Source organism: Tubulanus polymorphus, chromosome 7, assembly GCF_964204645.1.
Source record: "Tubulanus polymorphus chromosome 7, tnTubPoly1.2, whole genome shotgun sequence".
In the NCBI taxonomy this organism is placed as follows: Eukaryota; Metazoa; Nemertea; class Palaeonemertea; order Tubulaniformes; family Tubulanidae; genus Tubulanus; species Tubulanus polymorphus.
In genome coordinates this window covers 8,510,905-8,537,645 of record NC_134031.1, presented here as the reverse complement: position 1 = coordinate 8,537,645, position 26,741 = coordinate 8,510,905, and the positions used below count along the sequence as shown (strand labels likewise).

The 26,741-nt window shown below is 34.3% G+C and overlaps 2 protein-coding genes across 2 annotated transcripts; both read left to right on the top strand.

The window, feature by feature from the left end:
• The first annotated feature begins 39 nt into the window (after positions 1 to 39).
• LOC141909138 (uncharacterized) lies at positions 40 to 3,171 on the top strand. Its single transcript, XM_074799524.1, has 11 exons — positions 40 to 57; positions 135 to 173; positions 640 to 672; positions 973 to 1,002; positions 1,115 to 1,398; positions 1,477 to 1,731; positions 1,864 to 1,903; positions 2,434 to 2,489; positions 2,585 to 2,642; positions 2,962 to 2,993; positions 3,096 to 3,171. Exons 4-11 carry the CDS (start codon positions 973 to 975, stop codon positions 3,169 to 3,171), a joined length of 831 nt encoding a protein of 276 aa, XP_074655625.1. The 5' UTR covers positions 40 to 57; positions 135 to 173; positions 640 to 672.
• Positions 3,172 to 4,485: 1,314 nt separating this feature from the next.
• LOC141909137 (uncharacterized) lies at positions 4,486 to 5,951 on the top strand. The gene is made up of 5 exons (XM_074799523.1): positions 4,486 to 4,719; positions 4,853 to 4,920; positions 5,012 to 5,135; positions 5,391 to 5,443; positions 5,825 to 5,951. The coding sequence occupies exons 1-5, from the start codon at positions 4,582 to 4,584 to the stop codon at positions 5,949 to 5,951; spliced, it is 510 nt and encodes a 169-aa protein (XP_074655624.1). The 5' UTR covers positions 4,486 to 4,581.
• The last annotated feature ends 20,790 nt before the right edge of the window (positions 5,952 to 26,741 follow it).

The window sequence follows — 26,741 nt, the reverse complement described above, 5'->3', positions numbered from 1 at the left end:
AAATGTACCCCCTATGAATGTGTGTATGGGTAAAAACCCCCAAATATTGCACTTCAGGTAAAATTTGTAGTTACTTCAGCAAATGGTATTTATATCATTATTCAGTCCTTATAAGAAATTGTATTTGATTATAGTCAAATGAACATAATGACGAAGAGGAGGGCAATGCAGAAGTATGTACTAATACTCACTAAAATCTATTTTAGGGCAGGGCTGTAGGAACCGGGGAGCCATGCCCCCCCCCCCCCATTTTCTGACTCTTGCCTATGACTTCCTACATGCCTAGGGTAGGTCTCCATAGTACCTAGTGGCAGAAATGGTGAAACTGTGAGCTTATATCATTCCTAATTTCAACCAGGAAGTACTCAGAATGTACCTAAATGATATAATTTTTCAAAATTTTATGACCATTTAGTGCTTTGTGCCTGCTACGCCGTCATTATGGGCCACAATTCGTTCCTATGGCCCTGTAGGGTGTAGTAAGAAATTAAGTTTCAAATACAGTAGTATCACAAAGTCAAAATACCTTTCAAAATTAATCAACATCTTGTAAACAGAGCCAGGCTGTAGATATTATCTTAATGCATGTTTTTTTTATAATACTTAACAAGTATCAGTAATCCATATTCTTTTTCATAGGCCATAACAATTCAGAGTGATGAAGATATTACGGTGTGTACATGCTTGATTGATTATCTTGTGTATATATTCGATTTAATTTTAAATACAAATATGTCTATCTCGTCTCCTGCAGAATAAGGCTCATTGAAATCTTGTCCTGAGAAAAGATAACTGCCAACTTGCATTTTATAAAGGGATACTTACAGTATTTCATTAATGTAAACTTTGTGGCATTTCTAAGAGATGTATATTTAAAAAATTAACAATTTTTCAAGTGTCAGAAAATTGACATTTATTGCAAGTGCAGTGTTTACCAATTTTCATATCTGTATATCACTCAACTTTTTTCAGATGGAACCAAATGCCTCAACCACTTCGCAAGTAAGCCTTTTTAACAATGCACAAAACTTGTCACTTTGCTATAACCTAAACTCTACTTACTACATTTGGCCTTATTTTAAGCTGGCTAACCAATGCACCACTTCCATTCTAGGGATTTGATTTTAGTGAGCTGCCAATAAAGAGAGTTAAGGTTGCTAATGAGCTAGCAACTAAGGAAGCTCACCAAAAAATTAGGATGGCTGCTAACCTTGCCTCCTTAAACGGCGCAAAAATGATGTTGAAAAGGGGATACAAAGAACAACTAATATTCAAAGTTGGGGATTTTGTAACGGTGAAAATTCCTGAGCAAGACCGCCACAAAATAGATCTACGTAGACTCCCTGGTGTGGTAGTCCAAGTGAAAAAGTTTAAGAATGGAAACTTTTATATAATACGGTTTGTCAGATAATTTCATAAATCGTAAAGCAAAGTCTTAACAGCTCTATTCTTTATTCTGTTAATCCTCATTTTTAGAACCAAGTACGGAGTCTTAGATGTTGCCTTGCGAGCAGATGTGCTGCAACGGTTTGTTGGGGAATTTGATATTCCTGTCGCTGGGTGGGGATCAGTTCCCAAATTGCCGATAAGAACAGCTGCGATGGCAATGTCACACTCTTTGAAACCAGCTAGCCGATGCCACTGCAAAGCAAATTGCTCGACTTTAAGATGTCTGTGTAAGAAGAGGGGTGTAATTTGTACAGCTAGTTGCCACTCAGGAAAGTCATGCGAGTAAGTTTACATTGCATTCTACATCTTATTCATATTTTATATAGTATGTCTTATTGGTCATTCGATGTGATTTTCGCTTTCAATCATCTAAAGAAGAATTACATGTATTTGATATCAATCTGTGATTTTTAGAAATAATCATGTTATGAACAAAAATACAGAACAGTTAAACGTAAGTAATTGGTTACATTTTACAAACATATAACGTACTAATATAGTCAATGGTGTTAATGAAAGCTACCTACAGATTATTATTGAATAAGTTTATGATAAGTTTGAGACACTAGTGTATAATTAGCAAACGTTTGTTAACCAGTTAATAAGACAAACAGAAAAGTCTTTTATGTGATCTGTAACTAAATACAAATATCCTGTACATAGAACTTGAAATATGTTGATGATTAAATGTGAGATATTAGCATTATATTTGAAGATTATTTTAATGCAACCATTTCAAATCCCTATAATATACTTGATAATGTTCCCTATAATATTAGTACCTTTACACATTTTGTAAAACACAATCAGAAAACGTAAAATTGTAGCCCATGACTTATTCTATGTTTGTGGTGAGTTTCGCGGACATTGGTTTCTATACATATTTACCAGGGGCATTGAATATTGAAATTGTCAGGTTGCAATGCATTTCACTAAGTGGGTATGGTGTCACTGGACCCCTGGTTCATTTTCATTTGCCTACAGTGTCAGTCCCTTGCGGTTCACGATTCGGATTCATCGGAAACAAGTTTTGAAATGCTGTAAGTTTTTGGCCAGGAAAATATCTTACTTTATTTATCCTAATCATGGAACATTTAAAGTTGATAGTTAAATTGATGACTTTTCACCATTTTAGGGATGACTTAACTGTACCCGAAGAGATCAGACATTGTGTTGATCAAATCGTCAATGAGGTAAAGTTTTTAATTGTTTCTGTTTTTATTAGTGTATGTGTTCTACACTTCAGATCCATATGAAAGAATGTTTGAAATATGGCGCTTAACAATCAATTTTATCATTCATTCTTGTGTCAAATTAATAATAGGAATTGAATTTAATACATTTAGTCATTATAGACATATTACTTTTGCTGTTCCTATCAAAGTTTTGCTGAATGCTTTTTGCACTGTAACATATTAATGTGAATCATCATTATTATTATTATCAAAGGAGTATTTTGAGATGATTTGCATTTGAACATGATCTTCGTTTGATTCTTTCTTTTTTATGCAGTATCAGCTTGATGAGTTAAATATGAATGAATTGTAAGTTGATGCATGCCATAAATGTATCAACAAATTTGAAACTAATTTACACATATATTTCCATTTCATTTTTTACCAGTGTATTGTGTATTTTTCTTTTAGCCTAGTACCAGTGAAAAATAAGAAACAGAACAATGATGATGGACATATTGAAAAAAGAAAAATTTGTAAAGAGTAAGTATTAATTGTGCAGTGGATACCAATTGTAGTAAATTTAATCAAATTTATAGAAAATCAATAACTCAACAAACTCTTCAAACTAGATGGTTTACATTCATGCTTCAACATACGTATGCAGGATTGATACCTAAAACCAGATGTGTTGTACATTGACTTAAAAAATGATATTAAGTTTTATCACTAAGTAATTTGGGTGAATTCTTTGAAGGGAAAATATAAACGAATTCTAGCATTGATTGAGTTTTGCTATAGCATTAATGAGAAAACTAGATCATTAGACTCTGGACCTTGGAAATCGGTCAGCATTGCTAAGTATCTCCTAACAAGGTTATCCTTACACAGCACTATATCAATGACTTTGAAAATCAATACATTATTTTATTTCTTTTGTTGAAAATTTTGTCCACTTTTAGAAGAAGAACTTATCGAACGGTCTCCCAGGTATGTGAAAAATCTAATAAAGCGCCATATGCGCATGAGTTGTGAAAATAGAAATTGATAGTGGTATGGTATGCTTTATTAATGATTTAACCCCATTTGTCTGAAGTTAAAGCGTACAAATGTCCAGAAAAGAAGGCAAAATTTCGATATACTGCGTAATTTAACGGATGAAGACAACAAACGTCCATTATTGTGCTTTTGTAATGCACAGAAAAATGAGTAAGTGATCAGCAGCATGAACATGAAAGAATGGTAACAATGGATAACTAGCTTTTTGGGAAAATGATTACCGAAAAAATAATGATGACTCTTGTGGTGAAGTTGGAACGTTTTGTCATCTTTGCAGTAATTTTGATCTTGATTGACTTGAAGATGTAGCACATCTTTTTATTGTCAACATTTACATGACTGAGCCAAAAATTTCACTGAAATTATGCATCAGAAAGCTAGGAGTTGGTATAAAATGCCAAAGGTTCTTGATTGTTGAAATTGTATATTAAAAACGCCCTAATGATATCATTTAATCTACATGTCTATGTGAATGAACCACCCTTGAAGAATGTTGTGTTTGGATCTGCAGAGGTCTTCACCACTCATGGCGCATATTAGCCCTTTATTCATTCTCACATGTGCTTCACCTTACAATCTCCCCCCCCCCCCCACATAGCTTATATGTGACTTATTATGGTTGTACTTCCAGTCAAGACCAATACAAAATACGTAACTGCATTATATTACATTGCAAGATATGTTATTTCTTTTTTACCTGAAACAAAACCACTTAAACTCTGAATCAAAGGATTTCATTTTATAATTTCTTTTTGCCTTCATTATTGTATGAAATTCAAACCAGTATACCGTTACTGAATATGATACATTGAAGATATCAATAATTCTTAATTGAAAACTATTCACTCCATAGATTCAAAAACTAACTCTCTTCTTATTTTATAGCAACTATCATGTTATGGAATGTTCGAATGTAAGTTGTAAATGGCTCATTCATCCTGGATGTGTCGGTCTGGAAGAAAAAGATTGTCATTTGATTAGAACATACACATGTCCCATACATATCGTCGAAACAAAGCTCAGTGCTTATAATCAGGTAAAATCATATATACGTACTACTACAAACTGTCCATCATTTATAGCATCAACCTATAATTGTCAAATTGATCCTGCCAGTAGTTATTCTACAGAAATGTCTAATTTGGTCTCTTTGCTTTTGTTTCTTCTAGGTCAAGGAAGAGGTCAGATTGTCCATTACTTCTGCGTGTATTATCTGTTTTTCCAAAAGTAGCTCGAGGTTATTAATCTTAAGTTCATGGTTAACATTACATTTTGTAAATTCAGTTTCTTTGATGCTTACATGTTATGTATTTATTCATTAAATTTAGAATGTCTGATAGCATTGTATGTATGATTTGTTCGCAAAAGCTGAATAAACTCATTGATGATGAAAACGATGTAGACGATTCAAGAATGGTTCCTTTGTCATATTTGTATCGCAGCAATGGGAAAGTGAGTATATATGTCTTGAGCCCTCAGATGGCTAATCTATAGCCAACTTCAGTATAGCATAGATCTTCTATTCCTACTTTCTATTATTGAATATTAGTTAAGATCATTAAACATATCGGTTTCAACTAGTCAGCAGACGGTGTTGCTGTAGTCTTTCATAGATTTTGATCCCATTGAGCAGTGGCATGGTGTCCCGTTAATATGTCTATAGGACTTTCAAATGTACACCACTTCAACTCTCTATTATACTTTCAGGTTCTCCTTGAGCTCAGATATGATATTGAGAAGATATTCAGTCTACCAAGCATGTAAGAACAAAGTTTCATGACAGGAGATTCTGAAAATTTGATCGATTTGGCTAATTTTTGAAAAAAAGCACTTGAAAGTCAAGATTCTCTATTTATTTATTTACATCAGCTCATGTACATCTAGGGATTTAATACAGATCTGAATCTTGACCATAGTAGCGACCCATATTATGGATGAATTAATAATCAACATCCATAATTTCTATGAATTTCTGATCTAAAGCTTAAGGCAGAAAATGGAGGTGCCAAGTTCATGTAATCATCATCTGATGGACTCTAGAGAAATTCATATCATTATGACATCCCATTTGTGCCATAATTTTAGTTTCTCTTGTTATTTGCAATTGTTTAACGATAAAGATAATTGCTCTATGCATTCAGCTTGCAGGAGGAAAATATTTTGTCTGATAATGCGTATGGTGCTGGTGTTGTCGAAAATAATGTCAGCTGTGTCGTTCAACTGATTGCTGAGTCACTTTTTGTAAAATTTACAGTACATCCAATATAAGTTTACTCAAATCACATAAATATTTGAACACTCTCACAGATTATTTTGGTAAAGCAATGTTTCGTACTACTGAAAGAGCATGTTGCACTCGGTATTCAAGTTCAAATATTAAAACATCATTGAATAAAACATTATATCTCACGGTTTGTTTGTACAACCCTCCAATAATTTAACCTTCAAAATACAGTTGGGTCAACAGTACAAATATTTGCTTTAAAGCCGTTAAACTATCATTTTCAGAATGGTGTATTCTTACTCACAAATGGAAGTTCCATTCATGGCACCAATTCATTTAGTATCCAAAATTCTTCAAAAGAGATTAAGGTAGGTATTTCATTGCATTTGTAAATGATTGTATTAAAATTTCAATTCCTGAATCCCTGTATGACTGGTATACCAGTTCAATGTATTTAAATTTTTGTCTTCACTCAAATGTGTTTGTTAGGTACAGATCTAGGATTCAAATTTATACATATATGGATAGATAGATATGAAGTTTTTTCTTATTTGATTTCTCTCATCTTTCAGTTCTTCATCAGTACGTGCAAGAATAAGGATACACATAATTAGATCCCTGGTGGCAAGATATTTTGGTATCAGTGATAACCAAGCTCATGAAGTCTGTGCTGCGACGTTAGGAAAAAATACAGCTGAGCGGTACAACAGATTGGCAAATTTTAAGATTGAAAATTACAATATAAGGCCACTTAAAAGTTGATTTGTAGATTCTCAGCAATTCTGCTGACATACGTCGTTAAGTGTTATCCAATATCGTTGACGGAATGTCAAAGTCGAAGAGCCTCTGTGAATGGTTGTAATATTTTGTCGATAGAAATCACGTCCGCATCAGGATATTTCCTTTTTAGCCCACTTGAGACTTAAGTCCCACCAGATTATTGTGCTCACTGTTCATCCGTTGTCTATCTTCGCATTCATCCATCCGTCCATATTGGGAATATGGCATTGCTGAACTTAGCACTTACACACTTTTGAAGTTTTGAAGGGAGATTTTGAAAACGCTTTAATCAATTATCTTGATATTTTTATTACATTTGTATCGCTCAAGGGCTCATCAGAATTGGACTGACCTGAGATGGTCCTCCTGTGGCCTAAATTCATGTACATGTACATATATATATTATTAGTAGTTTAAACAGATTACTTATAGGGATTCATAAATGTATTACCAATGGACTGATGTCTACTTGTATGTATGTATGACACATTTTTAAGGCATGGAGGACGGCCATTAGACGAATACTTGATTTACCGCTGCGCACCCATTCTCGATTACTACGAACATCCAAAGTATCAAAAAACTCTTTCAATATTATTTTGAATACATGCAGTTATTTAGCTGAGTCAGGTAGTGGGTCAGTATGCTATATATTAATGCAATATTAATTTTTATCTTGCATTACTAAACCAAGATAGATGGTCTCACATGCCTTCTTTCATGCCTCCTGTTCAGACTAATGACGTCCAACAAGCTGTAGCTACTGGTATACGATTTCATCAATTAATTCTCGAAAACCGATGTGCATGAGAGAAATATTGTACAGAAGATTATCGAAGATTGTATTAATTAGCGCTTCTTTTTATATATGTTTTTGATACGCTGTATTAGTTTTCATTCCTTAATAATGCTTTAAGTGGAAAACCGATAATTCTGTTTTTTTTATAATAAATTGTATCGTTTTGATATTTGAACTGTTTAGCTTTGTGGAACTTATATTGAACTCTTTTGCTAAGTTTACCTCGTCAGTTATTCGTGCATTACAGTGGAACCTCGTTATAGCAAACTCGAAAACAACGACTCATCGGATATAACAAATATAGAATTTTGTCCCAAGTAAGAAAGATAACTATTAATTTCATACTGGATATAACGAAACGAACTATCGGTAATAACGAACATATTTTCTGGTCCCATGAACCTAGCTGTTACGAAGTTCCACTGTATTATAGAATAAACTTAGTAGACGTTTTGATTGGATTTTTTGTTTCAGTATTTAGGGTCCCCTAACTTATGTCATTGCCTTCATCTGCCGTCTGGAAATTTACTCTGGAACTTAATTCACATGCTACAGGGATGTAGCCATGCATAATTTAAAGCGAATCCCACAGAAATAACGAAAACGTCCAAAACAAGGTCCTAAAAATGTTTCCTTGAGCTAGTCTTTTACTCAAGTGAGCAAGTTTCTGTGTGGTTCTATGGTTAAACCGATCCTTTTGTATTCGTGTGAAATATGGGGATATGAAAACCTGAAAATCAAACCAACTTTTAACCACAAATAACTAGAACTTATCTTTTTAAATTTATTTTGACAAACCCAACTATCCATAATCATGAACACGCTTTTTTATATAAATGACAAAAAACACCCGGTACGTTAAGTTATTAAAATATAAAACAAGATTAGTTAAGTCCGCTGCACACGGCATAACAAGACACATCGAAAACGTTTTTCACGAGGAAAAAACTTTTTTTCGGTGCCTTGTGCAGCGGACTTTACTATATGTATAAAGTTTTAAGATGCAATGTGGTAAACCACTAAAACTTCAAACGCGAAATAAGCCTGCATTTATTCACTCACAAAAATGGTGTCAGTCATCGCTGTCTTGAATATGAACTATTTAATTTTCAGCCTATTTACCATGTTGACCGATAAATATCCAGACTTTTGATCCTACGGTTTGCAAAAATTCCCTCAGAACTGCAAACTGCTGAAAATGTTTGTCGTGAATCTCATTGACATGAAGGTTACTTTCCTCCAGCCATGAACCTACTTTGCGTGCCTCTGTACCGAACCAAATATCAGGGTAGTTCATTTATATCAAGAATAAGCAAGCAAATTACATATCAAATTTCATAGATTATATTATAAACCAACCTGGGTTTTTTGAACAAAGCGTCTGTGGCTGGTGATTCTAGCTGTGAAAACTACTTGACTATAGGTCATGCAGGCGCAATGAAAAATGAAAGTTTGGGAATTAAATCCTCGAATTATGTTGGGAAAAGTCTACATCTTCCCCCAAAAATGACTGTCATGTGTCTTGATTTGGAATGTTCTTAATTTTTGCCATATCATTCACCTTGTGGAGGCATATTTTTGACCCAAACAAATGTGTAGATAACTATTGGTCCAGCACCTTAAACTTTCCTTTAACATTTAAAAATTTAGAAAAATTGTGCTTGCCATATAAAATTCACCAAATTGATGCAGCCAATGTACTTTATGACGAGTATCGAAACGCTGTATCATTTTAATCTGATGTTTCTAATGAATGTTAGGACCAATTGAACGCCTAAACTTGCGGTTTTTAAATAATCTAATTTAGAATGCCGCAATATCTATTGATTCTTTATCAACGCGCAATGGATCCTATCTTAATCAATCCAATTGCGCTCCTTAAAGACAGGCTTACTAGCTGGGCCTGAATATTTAAATTTCCTCTATCTAGCTTATGTAACTGTTATTGAACAATCCTTCAAACATGGATAAAGCCTTATGTAAAATCTTAATCATTGCAATTAGTGTAAAAAGTCTTACTCTTCAAAGGTCTATATTATCACTCAACTTATTTCATGAAATATTAATAAAAGAAATCATAGTCGAACAAGGTTCTTAATTTTTCAATGTGGGTTTTCCTAGTCAGTAACCTGATCCGGGCCTAATCATTACACCGACACACACTTATACTACAGAATATATAGCCCACATTCGATAATGACAATGGTTTTCTATGATATGGGTGCTTCTTTCAGGACCCCATAGCGATCTGACTTCAAATTTGAATTTTGTTTTAGTTGTGATTTTGTTATGGATTTATCGATCATTCAACTCTAGCCAAAGTGATGTGATATGTATTAATTGGCATAGGCAGGGTTGGTATGTTTGCCTCAGTTTAACACATACATGTATTTTGAATTCAATAGGGAGTACACTATAGCGTAGTTAGTCCCATGAATTACTATATATGATCATTATCAATTTCAAAAATTATAATTTTGCGTGTATCTTTATTTATAAAGGTACATATCTCCCTGTTCATTCTTGTCACAAACTGAAGATAGTGTACGTTTTATTTGAGTGAGCATCGACTTGATAGTGTTTGTTGATGTTTTTGCAACAATTTGATTCTGAGCAGCTGAGCACTAGAGTAGGCCTATTGTCTCGGTCGTGCCAGAAAATTTGAAAAAAAAATACAAGCGCTCAGATAATCTGCAGCAGATACGTTTTTTCGGTGATCCAACTGTTCCCCAGGCCTAGTTGCAGTAACACATGCCAGTATATAAACTTACCACACGATTGAATATGATATAATAGGAAGTCTGAAAAATGATTGGTTCGGCGTTAAGGTTCGGCGCATATTCGCTCGAAAACGCGTAACCATAGAAGTTCAATCAAATTATTCTGTTAGTAGATAGAAAAATATGATTATCTCCTATTTTTGATTGTCATATCGTCCGCATACAAAGCCGTCACTTCAAGAAATAGAAATATTGCAACTCCGATAACGAGGAAGGCCTATATAATTTTGAAATGAAATCGCCGTTTCCCAAAAGAAATCAAAGTCAAACTGAAGGCAGTTGAATTTAGGAGCCATCTCATTTTACATGAAGAATACCGAATCTGGGAGGATGATTGTAGGCCTACGAACCGCATTGTTAGAAATCACCTTATGATATCCAATCAATTTTTGAAAATTGCTTTAGGTGACGAACAAAATTTCCCTAATATTAAACATTTCATGAAAAAACTTTATACAAGACCAAGACAAATCATTAGTTGGTGGCGTAGGGGAAATTGAAACTTCCAAAAATTCAGCTCATCAAAATACCATGACAAAAAAAATCAAGTTGCGAGCGCGAATGTTTAACATTTATACGGAATTTTGAATTATGAATGAAGCATTTGGGGATGTTAGGCCTAATTCTGTTCGTAAATCCTAACAGCGCATTTCTACAGCGTAACGATTTATTTTACCAGAAAGTAAGCGGTTGGCTATAAGTCACAATTTATCATCAAAACATGGAATTATAAAATATTCCTAATTTTTGATGGGTCCCGCAACTATATATATGATGTCTTGATATTTTGGGAAAAAGAAGATGCGCATAATCGAAAAGCAGGCGGTAGCCATATCAGAACTCAAAAGACAACTTGTTTATTTTCATATTAAGATTGCTTTTTCTTTTTTAAGCAAGGAATTAGTCTTTCTCTAAAGCTTATTTTTTCAGAAAAAAAGTATATAGTTGCGGCTTGCCTAATCTGGGCAGGCTAATATTCTGATATCATCTAAAATTCTAGCAAAGAAACGGATATGATATCAGATGATATCTATGAATTTATTTTCTATACAATTCTATAGAAGAAATGGGAAGAAGGGGGAGAAGAACAGAAAGAGGAAAGAGGAAAGATTTTAGCGGGCTACCGGTGGTTTAAAAAAAGATTTCATAATAATACGCTCACCGCGTGGGCTTCGTAGAAAGACCACTACCTGTGACCTTCCCAAATTTTAATTGTCCTGTCCGATTTGGTTTCATCCAATTGAGAGACTGCCTTTTCCAGTTAGGGCATTTTTGGATCACGTCACTCCAGGAAATGACTTTTTGACGCTTTTGGGCCCCTTCGTCGGTTCCACATGTTTCATTTGAGCTATAGACCACAATGGTGACACCATGATGGTCAGTAACTGACCAATTGAGATATCCCCGAGTCTGAACACTTGACTTCGAATTTCGGAAATTCATCATGTAATGTTTGTTTTCAAACTACTAAGGAATCATCATTGCAAATTCATCACTGACCATCACTGACCACCAATGACCAATTCAAACTTCTCGAATATGAAAACGATATACCGCGTTATGGTGTCAAACTAGAAAGGATTCGCCATTGAAAATTAATAAATTGACCATCACTGACCACCACTGACCAATTGAAACTTCTTGAAAGAACGATATACCGGTACCGCATTTGATGTGAAACTAGAAAGGAGTCGCCATTGAAAATTCATAAATTGACCATCACTGACCACCACTGACCAATTGAATCTTCTTGAAAGAACGATATACCGGTACCGCATTTGGTGTGAAACTAGAAAGGATTCGCCATTAAAATTCATAAATTGACCATCACTGACCACCACTGCCCAAGTGAAACTTCTCAAATATCGTGGTCGAATTCGAAAGTGCTTGTCGTCATATTGCTATTTCTAGAAACCAGCAGAAAGTTTTGCTACTGATTTTGAATGGCGTTGACATGATGGAAATTTATTACCCATAAATGGGTTACACATCTGGATCACAGCACCTCACTTACCGCAGTGCGTTATTTTCACTGCATAGTAATGCTAATACATAAACTTTTTTACTACTTGACTCGAATCATCTGAACAGTACTGCGATTGAAAACTCAACGAATAGAAAATGTTTGCGGGAAGCGCCTACAAATAAGTTATAATAAGATTAATTAATCGATGCATGAAAAACTATTAAATCACAAGGTGACTAACACTCGTCTTTCAACCAATCTGCGCGATACCAATTAATTAAATCATTAAACGCATTGGGTTCCTAATATTTGAAATCATGTGATACAATAGTCGTTCTTTAGACTTGGCCACTTTCATTTCAGAAAACCGCGTCCTAGACCAGTGGTCACCGAGGCATTAACCATTCCTTCAAGTTTTGAAAATTCAATGGTAACGCGGATTCTTCGCCTCTAAAAACTGTTTCGTTAATAGTTTTCTTTAAATGAAAAGTGTTCATAGGAATTGAAATTTGGAGTGATATCAGTCACAGCTGTAACCCTTTTTCATTGTCAGTTCTTTTTTGGAATTCAAGTAGATTAGTGAAAATATCAATGATGAAGTTCACTTATTATATCAAGTACCGTTTTTACTGTCGCATGCGAGTCGAAACAAAAAGATCTATCCAAACTGCATATCTTCGGGTATAAACTGTGATATCCTTCAGTATGTTATGAATATCTTTAAAAATTTGTGTTCTAGTATAATACCCGAAGGTTTAACTATCGGACACAAGATTCGCCATAATCAAAGTTTTTAAGAAAATCTTTCTTCGAGAAAGAAAGATCTTTAAAAGAACGATTGGCGTCAAACTAAACCATAATGGACTGTTGTGAATTTATTGAATAATCCACCTGAGAAATTTAAAGATTTCGAAGCGAAATGTATTCATATAAATCAAAAATGCATGAATAACTTGACGTTATTTGCGGGTCTCATGAAACATTTTCGTGCGCTCTTTTTAAATCTAAAATAGCATAAATACATGCGTGTTTCGTTATAAACAAGGTTAAATTCCAAACGCACATAAATATGGAGCCTGTATCACACGATATACACATCTTGAATTTTCTCTAACTACGTAGGCCCTTTCCAAATGGGAATTGTTCAGTTTTTTAACGGCCGACATTCAGAGGCACCTAAAAAACCGGTTGTATAGCACTTGAGATTTTCAGTGAAGGGCACATCTCACATCGACTCGGCTCGCGGTCGGTGGTTTAATGGGAACACATCTGGTTGTTACTAGTTTAACAGTTGACGAATTCAGAAAACTTTTTTCCAATGTCTTTGATAACTTTTTAAACATAGTATTCTTCTTAATTACATTTCGCTGATTCCATAGATATTTTTTCATGAAAATTGCTCCAGTTATAACGGATTTAAACATACATGTAAAATGATTATTTTCAAAATATTCAATTTTCTCCGATTTTGAAGAAATTCTGACACAATATCATCTCCACTCGACACATGATTTTACTTTCGGTGCCTTTGAAGGGAGTGTCACTTGTTGTTGAGTTCATATTTAGTCAAACAAGAAGATATGCCTGATTCCTTTTTAGAATTTAGATTTCGACGGATATCATCAAATTACTAGAAAGGGACAGCAGCTTTCGGTCATCCGCAAAAAATACCTAAAATTCTCTCCTAGGGTTATGGAAAAACATGTCACGAAACATACGGAAAAAACTTTGTTTGGTAGACTGAAATTATTGAACTCTTAAATAGCAACATTCAGAGAAACAAAAACATAAGAATATATTCTCGCCCACCCTTGAAAAAACAACGTGATTTCAATTGAAGATGACACGTAGCCTCATATCAAATGATTATGAACGATACAGAGCCTATTCATTCTCTTTACGAGGATGGGTCTCCACATTCATAGGATACGATACGAGATTCGTGGGTACGAATGATGACTACAACTGATAAAGCCCCAATTTCACTGATTCTTGCACATAAAGGTGTTTTAGAGTAATCTAGTTAACAGGTGTGTTTTAGGAGTATTTTGAATTTAAATTCAAATCGGGGTTCATGACGAATATTGAGCATTCTAGGGCTGGAGCAAGAAACGTGTGGGATCGTCCGCCAATGGTATCGCCAAAGAAATAATAAGGAGCCAGTCCGTGGTGGCTATTGAAAGCGACGACCGCATGTGAATGCATTGATTGAATGACATCTCAAAAGTCAGATTATATAAAATTGAACATGATATATGGATAGGTTATTCCATATATACTGGTAAAAATGATGCCCAATATGTGATATAAATATTTAATCAAAAAGTAGAAACCGAATCCATAACTCAGTCTGGTATTGTTATAACATCAAACACTCAAATTTAATCCTTTGTTAGATTGGTAGCCAGTGTGTAGATGAGCAAGAATAGTGGTCCCTAATTTTAATGTGGACTGTTCAACAAGTTGGAGTTTGTGAAGAGATGAATGAGTTTAAAATGGAGTGGAATTTAGATAATACTGTTTGAATGTCTATTACTCAATATTTTTATTGATCATAAAAAATTGTGGTAAAATATTTGACTCTAGGGTTTGTTTTAGATTGTATCTCTCCACGCCAGAGGTAATCACGGATATTGGACTACACAAAATTCCTTGTGTACAGCTCAACTTTTTAAATCCCTGGAAAAGCTCGCCACGGATATATCTCAGTAATGATTAATTTTCCCACAAATTCTCCCCTTCAAAAAACCTGAACAACCAATGTACGCTTGCTCTCAGTTTCCCAATGCACTATTGTTACCTTTTCTAGCTATTTGCACTAGCTGTTTGTCGCAAATAGATTGCATCCTCTATTACAGGAGTAAAGGATACAGCTCTGGGACCCGTTTCTCAAAAGATAGTTTAAGATGCCCGGGTTCTCCACCATTTTAGCAACGGACTTTTTGCGCGTTGCCAATTTTACAAAAACTGAAAATTCAAACGATTGAATTTATGTGTTAATACCAGTTTATTTTACGTCTTAATCAGTTGAATAGCAGGCACAGAGTCTTATGATAATTAGTTACAGTATACACAGAATAGAATCGAATATTATACTACTTGATTACTCATACTTCATCAGATCGTAACTGAGATTGTCCTACAATGACTTTTCTTTAACTACATACTTAATACAAAGGCCTATTTCTACAAACAAATAATCATTAGCCGTCATTTTAGATTAAATACCTAATCTATAAAAATTGACTCTCAGTACCAAATGTACGTGTTACATAAAGGTCTGATTTCTCAGCTAAGCCTAGGTACACATTTATGCCAAAACATATATAAGATTTAACTATGAAAAATGGATGTAACTCACCTGAAAATTCAAACGATTGAATTTATGTGTTAATACCAGTTTATTTTACGTCTTAATCAGTTGGATAGCAGGCACAGAGTGATCAAATCTGTGCTGCCAAAACCCAAGTTGATTAAGACACTCCCATCAAGAAATTAGTGACCAAAACTTCAAGCGATTGGTTCATCCAAATCTTAATGACATATTAAGACACTAATTACCTGATGAGAGCTAAACTAGTTGCGAGGGCAGGTGAGTTGAGAGTTGTTTATATTGCTATTACATCACTTATTCAAAAATAGTGCCAGTTCGCTAGGTAGACAAAATACTCAATAAACAAGACAGCCTACTTGAGCTGCCAAAACGGTATCCGGGTAAAAGTGACAAAGACTAAGGGTTAGATCCATTAATGGACATAGGAAAAATCTACAAATATGTTTTCTTAGCTACAAATGACCTGGCAAAATATTGATTACAATATTTAAACATAAAAACACAATCCGCAGTTCCAGATAAAAATACTCCTTGCTAAACTTTAAATTAACCATCATCCAATATGATACATGACTAAATACACTGAAAAATATCAACTATGTACACATTTCAAATTTCAAACCATGTTTTATCATTAGAAAATTACGACACAACGTTCGATCTCTCACTAGAGATAATCTTTTTGAATTTGTACACTGAGTTTTCGTATCGTATTATCGTATTTTCAATTCTCTGCTTTTGAGTCAACAAGTACAAAGTTATTTTAGCAATGAAAATTTAATCGTCATTATAAATGTTAACTATCCACTGGTAAACTTACTAACTTTTGGCAACTGACCTTAGATCGTGGAATGGTCTCAGGTGGCCTGCTGATCCCCTCTTTATTTATACTACTAAAGAAATATACAGTATAAGACGTAAAAAGTATATGAACATATTATTTATCTTTATATCGCGATAATTCGTGTACGTATGATTGAAAAACGATATTCTATCGAATCTCATGGTACTTATGATTATTGTATATAGAATCAATAATTAGCAACCCTCCACGGATACAAAGCAGCCTAAGTTTACATCCTACCAAAATTATCCTCGAAACTCTCAGCATTATTTCAAGGGTCGGTCTTAGAAAATATATGAAGGAAGTGCTCACAGGTTAACGAGGCCAAAAATCTTCCCCAAAATTTCAAATTTTTACAAGCAAAGATAATATACTTCATGCTTTTGGTGCAGAAAAAAATACATGTCCACAAAATGCAAATTGTGTTTTCAAAGTAAACGATTGAGTGTGGAATTGTTTCGAATTCAAGGTTTTCTCATTAACACTCCGGTATTTTTCAATAAGATAAGTCACACTATTGTTGTGATCAGATGGCCAGTTGAATACTTCATCATTATATTGAAAGATATGTTATACTTAATGCATCTTTTCTTAGGCCTTATAGCTTTCTCTATTGGTTAGCGTTGTGATCACTCAAAATTAACCATAAGTTTGAATTCTCACTGATCTACTACATCTCTATAACAAAAATATATTTCATATCAGGATATTAGCTTTTGATCTGTGGTCAGTGGACAGCAGCTACGAAACATTTAAAACTACTACATTATCATTCCATCTATTCATGTATATACAATATGATATGATATCTTCTTTGTTCAGTTTAAAAGTCTTGATCGTAAAAGTTTGACAAGTCTCGCATGTTGGTACCGATACGCACGTTCACGCGAGTGAAATGTGCACGTTACAGGCTCAAATGCGCACGTTACAATTACAAATGGAAACGTTGTTCGTTCAATACCCTACGTAAAAATCTTATGCATTTTAGCGGAATTTCAAAGTTAGCTCGCCACCTACAACAAAAATCGGACAAGACTTTTTCAAGCGACACATTTAAATGTAAGAGCTAGTAGTACTAACGAAGGATTCACTAAACATATAAATTACTTATGGGGGTTCTGGTTAGCACTGATAACTGGTCTGTACTGGTCAAGCATTGGTCAGTTAAACAATTTTTAGGTTAATGCCCACATCATATCTAGTTATTTGACACCAAACAACTTAATTGTTTGCAAACAAATAATTTACTATATGGTCAGTACTGGTCATGCATTGGTCAGTTAAAAGACCATGGTCCACGCCACATTTGATACCAAACATGATTGGATTGTGTCGTTTCGAAAATTTATCTGTTGGGCAATTTGTGGTCAGCCCTAGTTCGTTAGGTTCTTATTTTGCGGGCATTTTATCTCGAACCACCGAAAGACCGAATCACTAATTAATTCACCAGATCGTTAATTGCTGATAATGAAGATTAGTGTTTAACTAATAGTCCTTGTCTGAACAAAATGTCTCTAGTATGGGTGCTATGGAATCATGTCCTTAACTGTACACCGTACCGTATCTTTGTACTGTATCTTTTTATGTTCACTACTACCGTAATTGACTATGATGTTTTCAAGTGGTCTTAAGTACCGCTAATAGCCGAAAGTCGTTGATTTATGTGAAATTTACACACAGCGCCACCCGTTGATAGTAAAACTAACCCGAGCAATACGGGTGTTAAATAGATACGCTAGCAAACCGGCATTCTCATAGTGCGACATCTTCACCCGTCAAGGGATTCGAACCCACTACGCTAAAGCTGTTCGCCGAACCCCTTGACCTCACGAGTCGTTGGAGTGGTTACTAGCCGACCAGAATCCGGTCGTACCAATCACAGCGCTTGTAACAAACGACTTTAGGCTTCTATTGGTTTTCCCGTTAAATGGACCAATCAGCGAACGTTTTACTGAACAAGGAAGTATTTCGCAAATCGATATATGACGTCATGCGCAACAGCGCCAGTAATGAAATCACGCTTCGTGAGGCCAGGGGGCTGGTGGAAGCGAGTTCGGTAGTGATACCGGACCCCTGGCAAGCGAGGATGGTACACCAGTATATAGGGGTTCGGGGAATAGCTTTAGCGTAGTGGGTTCGAATCCCTTGACGGGTGAAGATGCTGGTGTACCGGAACACCAATCCAATATGGCGGCTATCGACGGATTCAGTGGCGCCACCGTACAAAAACAAGGATATATCAGTCTCCATCTCATCGGAGGCCGGATCTAGTGGTAGCTAGGGAAGATAGAAGTTTCACAACACCAGGGGCCGGTTTCACAAAGCATAATTAACTTTAATTATAATTAGGACCTAAATCATGATTAAATTTCCTTAATCAACAGGTGTCAAATCAACAATGAAATGAAAAGTTCATGAGGATTTTACACACTAGTTTGTCATAATTAATGGAATAAAAAGCTTGGTTTAAAGCATTGGATTAGAATTCTTGTTTTTGTTGTTTTGTTTTGAATATGAATATACAAATATAGCGCATATATCCTTCTGGCATTTTTCCTCTGGCGTTTTTACCTCTGGCATTATTACCGTGTACCGTACCGAATTTATTACTAGAAAATATTGATGCCCGATACCACTGACACCGTGACACCTCTGACCACCATCGATATCAGATCCTCTGATGCCCTATGCCCCCCCCCCCCCGACACCTCTGACTCCTCTGACACTTTCACCAAGAACCTTAGTGTCTGATGTACCACAGTTGGTTACACTAGGATCGTAGAGCGACGGAGATCACTGGTGGAGACAACCACTGCCAGTGCTGGGTGAACAGACACTGTGACACCTCTGACCACCGTCGATACCAGATCCTCTGATGCCCGATACCACTGACACCTCTGACACCTCCCATTACCATCGATACTAGATCCTCTGATGCCCGATACTCCAGACACCTCTGACACTGTGACACCTCCGACCACCGTCGATACCAGATCCTCTGATGCCCGATACCACTGACTCCTCTGACATCGTGACACCTCTGACCACCATCGATATCTGATCATCTGATGCCCGATACCACTGACACCTCTGACACCGTGACACCTCCGATTACCATAGATACCAGATCCTCTGATGCCCTATACCCTGACACCACGACACCTCTGATGTCCGATACCCCCGGACACCCCTGACTCCTCTGACACCGTGACACCTTTGACCACCATCGACAACAGATCCTCTGATGCCCGATTCCCCTGACTCCTCTGACACCTCTGACCACCATCGATATCTGATCCTCTGATGCCCTATACCCCTGACACCTCTGACACCATGGCACCTCTTATGTCCGATACCCCCGGACACCTCTGACTCCTCTGACACCTCTGACACCTCTGACCACCCTCGATATCAAATCCTCTGATACTCGATACCCCTGACACCTCTGACTCCTCTGATACCGTGACAACTCTGACCACCATCGAGATCAGATCCTCTGATGTCCAATACCCCTGACACCTCTGACTCCTCTGACACCGTGACACCTCTGACCACCGTCGAGATCAGATCCTCTGATGCCCGATACCCCTGACACCTCTGACCACCATCGATATCAGATCCCCTGATGCCCGATAGCACTGACACCTCTGGCTACTGAGGCGTGACCTATCAGACCAAACTGAAACATGCGCCGAGACAACGCAAGTTCTCTCGGGTGTAGTACGGTGGCGCCACTGAATCCATCGATAGCCGCCATATTGAATTGGTGTTCTGGTACACCAGTATATAACCTCAGTTTGAGTCGGGTAGAGACCGGGTGATCCCATCCTCCATTTTACATTTTCGATGCATGTCAAACATGTCAATATCGAGTTACTTCCAGGTTAAAATGTCGTCTCATCGAATAAGCGAAACTAGGAGTAATATCAAAATCGCACTGGAATGATTGATTACAGTAAATCAGCTGAACGAACTGAATTGAAAACTTATTAGGGTTTCTGCTGCTTTCGCAGAAACCCTCTTGTATTTCTGTTGATTATTATTATCATTAATGGTCCACTTTCCAGCCAAAAATTGTTCATAAAATGTAACTCCTCTCAGATTCGACTACCAACAGCTTATAAACGTAATTTTAAATTCTGTCAGAAATATAACTAAGCGCCTGACCATTTCGAATTTGCGTATAGTAATCTTTTATGAATTAATCCCGTGTAATAACCGGGTCTAAACAGCGAAAAGAATAACGCAAAGCATTGTCATCCATTGATAAAAGTACATCCCGAAAAGCCTACAAATTACCGGACGACCTCGAGCGTCAAACTCAACCGCGAATTCAGACTTACAATGTAGAGAGAATCCCACAATTATAACGAAAAAAGTCCGAAAATGTAACTTCGAGATAGTAGTTTATTTCAACGTTTCGACTATATCCTAATAGTCATCTTCAGGAATAATGAGATACTACAAAAATTATGAGATATATATACAATCCAGAGACAAAGAGACTAATTCCGGTAATCAGAGATGATACTAAAGGAAAACTAACGTAGAAACAGTTACACGCTAAAATAGATTAAAGGGAAGCAAACCAAAAGGGTGATTATAAACAACAATAGTGAGTATAAATATAAATTGAAACTTAAAATCAGTAGTAAAGAGACAAACTAGGGGGCACTAAAATTAAAACAATGGTGAATACAAGTGGAGAGACTAAAATTGATGAGTGACAAATAACAAAGGATCAAGGGGAAATCAAGTGTTGAGTTTAACCAGTTTACAGAGGAATTTTGATATAAGTTTATTATGGGGTGAAAAACTATTGTTAAGATTTACAACGTTGTTCGAATTTTCAATTATTAATGCAGATTCCAAAATATGTCTTGTAGTTTTATCGCTGCAAGGGTAAATTAATTCGGCATTAGCGAAATCAAAATTGTGTTAGGTCTGAAATACATGACTAGCAACTCCGCTTTCAGGTTAAAGTTTTTTACATTTAACTTGTGCTCTGAACCAGTTAGAGATTAAATGAGATATGCACTGCGCATGCGCCAATCAGTATTCAACTCTGTTTTGGAACCAACCACATACCTGTGGGTTAGGGATGGGTGGGCATTTGATCTCTAACTGGTTCACCTTCACTCCGTAGAATCTCAGTCAAACTTCACCTTAAGGTAAGGCTCGTTTAACTTTCCAATTCTACGTCGTTTCGGTTCCCAGTTAGAGATCCAATGAGACTTCAAAGTGGCGACAAAACAGTAAATCAATTTTATAATAAAATCAACTTTATTTGATAGAAAATTATCATAATATCAGAATCCAGTATATCTATTACTTGCACCACTCTGATTCAAATTCCAATGTTTTAACCAAGTATGTGATTTCCAATCTTTCACAGCACTGGAGTCTATAATTGGTTTGCAATAAAACCTAGCAAATGTCGTAGCTTTCGCCCAACCTCCAGTATTCAGTATATAATTAATAGGAACATCTTTGCTATTTGCCTTGGAAGCTGCTGCCGCCCGAAGACTATGTGACTTAAAGACCGATGTATCTACACCAGCTTCTTTCAGTGCTTGCTTAATCCACCTACTTATGTGTCCAAACTAAGTGATCTATAAGGCTTTATCGTCCCAACAAACAAATGTGTAACATCACCCCGAATGGCACTAGACTTTTAAATATACTCTGTCAATGCTAAATACGGACAAATCCTGCAGTCCTCCTCGAATTTCTTGATAATAGCATCCGGAGGCCTATACCCTGGTCTAGATTGCTTAAGATCATTAACATTATATTGAAATCTGTATTCTGAATAAGTTTTACACATTTTTATATCTAAAAGCCCTATAGACTGCCTCCTAGCAGTTAACACTAAACTGATTAAAACTACAGTTTTTATTGTCAAACGTTTTAAACATAAACTCGACGAATCAGGTAACTCTCTACGTATCCAATCTAAAACAATATTTACATCCCTGACTGTACTGTATCGGGGTTGAGGCGTTTTTGTATTGTACACCCCCTTCATGAAACGAACCACCAATGGATGTGCCCCTACCGAGACACCAGCATCAGAATCATCTGAAATTACTTTTGACACTGCCGACCTTGCAGTATTAATAGCACTAAGACTAAGCCCTGCATCGTACAATTCCGTCAGAAAATCCAAAAATTCTGCTATAGATACACAAAATCTATTAATCGACCGTTTGTCACAAAAGTTAATCAAGTTAGAGTATTTCCACGATTCCCACATGATTTCGGTAGTCCTCTGCGAAATTCTTGTTGTTTCCATGACATTCCTGAAACCCTGCATCCCAAAAGAACTACGTAGTTTTTCCCGCAACGGGTGTAGTTTCTCCTGATTGGGAAGAGTTAATAAATGTTCGAGTCTTGGTAGAACTAATGGTCTTTGTATTAGAATTCTCAACCGCGTAAACCAGGCTTGGGTAGTCCAACAGGGAACAACGAGTATACCTTCCTGACAGCAGTCCCTCTGGATTTTGTACACATGTAGAGATAAGGCTGAAAGGAGAAAACATATAAAATTTCATATTAGTCCATGACAACGATAATGCGTCAATATATTTTGCATAGGGATCTGGCCTCCAAGACACATAATCTACCAACTGAGCGATATGTCTTGATGCAAATAAATCTATTTCTGGAAACCCAAAAATCTTGGTTATCACAGAAAAAACCTGGCTATTCAGCTTCCACTCAACATTGTCATTGAAGTTTCTGCTTTCATAATCTGAGTAATTGGTAATGTGTTTGTTCAAGCCATATTATTTTTCTACTCACTGGACTCAACCTTTGACTTGAACAAACACATTACCAATTACTTTAATATTTTTATAAATGAATAACATATATAAATGAATAACATATATAAATGAATATTTTATATATGAATAACTTCTAAAATCAATTTTAATAAAAATTTGATATCAAAATGGAAGCAAATAAGAAGTACTACTGTCCAACATGTAAAACTAATATAGATAAATCTCAAAAAGCAAGACATAATAAAACTAAAACACACTTAGAAAACAAATTTAAGTTAGAATATAAAGATGATATATTAGAAACTAAATCAGACGAATTAAAGAATGAAAAAGAAACATACAAATGTGATACATGTAATCAATCATTCAGTGATAAAAGATATTATAAAGAACATTTAAAATCTAAAAATCATATTAGAAATATGAATAATGATAACTTATTTTCATTATTTAACATTAAAGATTATATCTCAGCAACAAATTTAGTGTATGGAAGAAAACATAAAATTGATAATATTTCTATAATCAATCAAATATTATCAAATGAAGCATATTTAATTATTAAACTAATAGATAATGGAATCAAAAATCCTAAAATATGTAATACCGTTTTAAATCATAAAGGTAATTTAGATGAAAACATAATATATATACTTCAAACTCCTTTCAATGAAAGAGATAGTGATTTGATACTTTCAAAAGATTATAATGATTTGACTAACTTAAGAATTGAAAAAAGACAATTATATTATTTAAATTTTGATAATAAACAAATTATCTATAATGAAAATTCATCAAATATTGGAATTCAATGTGAATTAGATAATAATAAGTCTTATAAAGATGTTGGAATTCAATGTAACTTAGATAATGAAATTGTTACGCCTAAATATAATCCTAATGAAAGCGTTTTATGTAATTGTGGAAAATATTATACTCGAAGCAATAAATCACACCATCTTAAATCAGAATATCATAACTCAAAATATGGAAATATGGAAATAAATTTTAATAAAAATATGTATTATAAATGGAGCCAGAACAATCACAAACTATCAATATTACAAACAATACTGGTGTTATAAATATATATAATGAAAAATGTTCAAAGTGTAAAATAAATAAATCATTAGCAGAATATTATAAACATAAGTTTTACAAAGATGGTTTACGTAATATTTGTAAAACATGTTGGAAACAGAATAATAAACAATATCGAGCAATTAATGCAGAAAAATGTAAAGAAAAAGATTAACGATGGAGAGAAAAAAATCGAGGACATATTAAAGTGTACGATAAGAATTATCGAAAAGAAAGATATAAAACGGATCTTAATTTTAAATTGAAACAATGTCTAGGTAATAGATTATCAAAATTATTCAATAAAGAAACGCATTCAGCCACACTATCTAATTTATTAGGCTGTTCATATGAATTTCTCAAATCCTGGATTATATATCAGTTCAATGAAAAAATGAATATGAATAATTATGGTGAATATTTCCACATTGATCATGTGTTGCCGATTTCTAAATTTAACATGAATGATGAATACAACCAGAAATTAATAAGGAATTGGAAGAATTTAAGGCCTCTTGAAAAGAAGGAAAATATTAGGAAAGGAAATAAACTTGACATAAAATTATATTTGGATCAATTAGATAAAGCAAAGAAATTTATTGAATTATGGAACAATGATCCAAATAATGAACGATACGTTGAGGAGGAATTTATTATCGAGGATCCGAAATGACTTATCTGGACAGTTATAGTAACTGCTCCTATAGATAGACAAAAGTAGTGAGATATTCTAAATCCTAATTCAAATACAAAATATTAAAAATTACATATCTTTAACTAGCCATTATTTCTATTTTAATTTTTTTCAAAATCTAATATTTTCTTATGAAAACTAGATTAAATAGATTTTGATAAGATTCGAATAAAAATTCTTTAACTTCAAATAGCTAGTATTTAAAATTCTTTATATTTAACTAGCTAGTATCATTTGAAGAATACTTATAATATTTTTTTCGCTTTTTTCTCTAATATAAATGTCAAAGAAATCGAGTAAAAATAATATTGATATTGAAAAGACAATTGAAGATTTAGGTATCACAGATAATAAAGATACAGTTGTTTCTAATTGTGCTGAAAATAATAATAATATTGATTTTGAATACTATTTAACATGTAAGCACCATCTTGATTTACTAATTGCTAGTGGTAAATGTAAGGAATTTATGGAAAAATTATTACTTTTCAAGAATTAGATAATATGAAACCAGATAAAGTAATAAAACATTTCAAAATATATGAAGAAGCTAGATTAGCAAGAATAAATGACTCTATTAGTGATGGTATTATAAAATGTTATTCTAAATTATGTAACCAAGTAATACCAATTGATGATGAAAATAAATTATATAGCGATTTAAAAAAAGATTTATTAGTTATGACAGAATTACAAAAATGGGTTGGATACGCTTCATTCCTGTTAGGCGGAATAATGATATTAATTTCTACTGGCGTAATAACATTTTCTAATTTCAAACCTACAATAAATAAACCAGATAATATCGAATCAGCAGATATTTTAAAGCGTAAGGTTTCAGCGAACTCTAACTCTTTTTCAATTTTTAATTTAATTTAATAAAAATTTGATATATAAATGTGCTCAAAGTTAATTAAAGTTCCCGCGAAAGAGATGAATAATAAATACATAAATTCAATATTATATTATTTAACTGTGAATGATAATTTAGCTGATATTTCAGGAGTAAATATAAATAAGTATAATAAATCTGAAAATAATGAATTAAATAAAACGTCAGATATATTTTGCGATAATATAATGCTATATAAAATCATGTTAGAAAAAGAAATTATTAAAGAAAATAGGACAACTTTTCTCAACGTTAATCAGAGAAAGATAACACATTATGAAATTAAGGAATGTTTTAATCAAGGAAATATTACATTAGATAACTTAGCTATAAAAATTACACATGTTTTAACAATTCATGATGATAATTCAAAATCATATATCTTGAGTAGAATTAATCAAGAATTAAAATTAACAGATTATATTGCTGTATTTAAAATCTCATTATGCAATCAGAATTTAAATGAATTAATACAGAAAATGGATAATATTGAAAAATTATTAAATGAAAAAAATTACAATATATTAGATGTAGATGTTACACAAGATTTTAAAGGATCATTTAATTCGGATGAAATAAAATCAATGTTCGAAAATAGAAAATATAAAGTTATAAAAGAATTTTCTAATAGTTGTGTTTCAGCATTACATAAGGATGATAAGATAAAAACCTATAATAAAACAGCATGTCAATTCAAATCTCCTGGTGTAAATATAAATTTCGGTACAAATTTAATGAGTTACATAAATTTCTATCAAGAAAGGTAAAAGAATCATTTGAAAAATCAATTGAAACAGATTTAATTAGAATCGAAATAACGAGTATTTCATTTAAACAAGAGCCCCAAGGGGCACAATGGCCAGCCTGTCAGATTTGC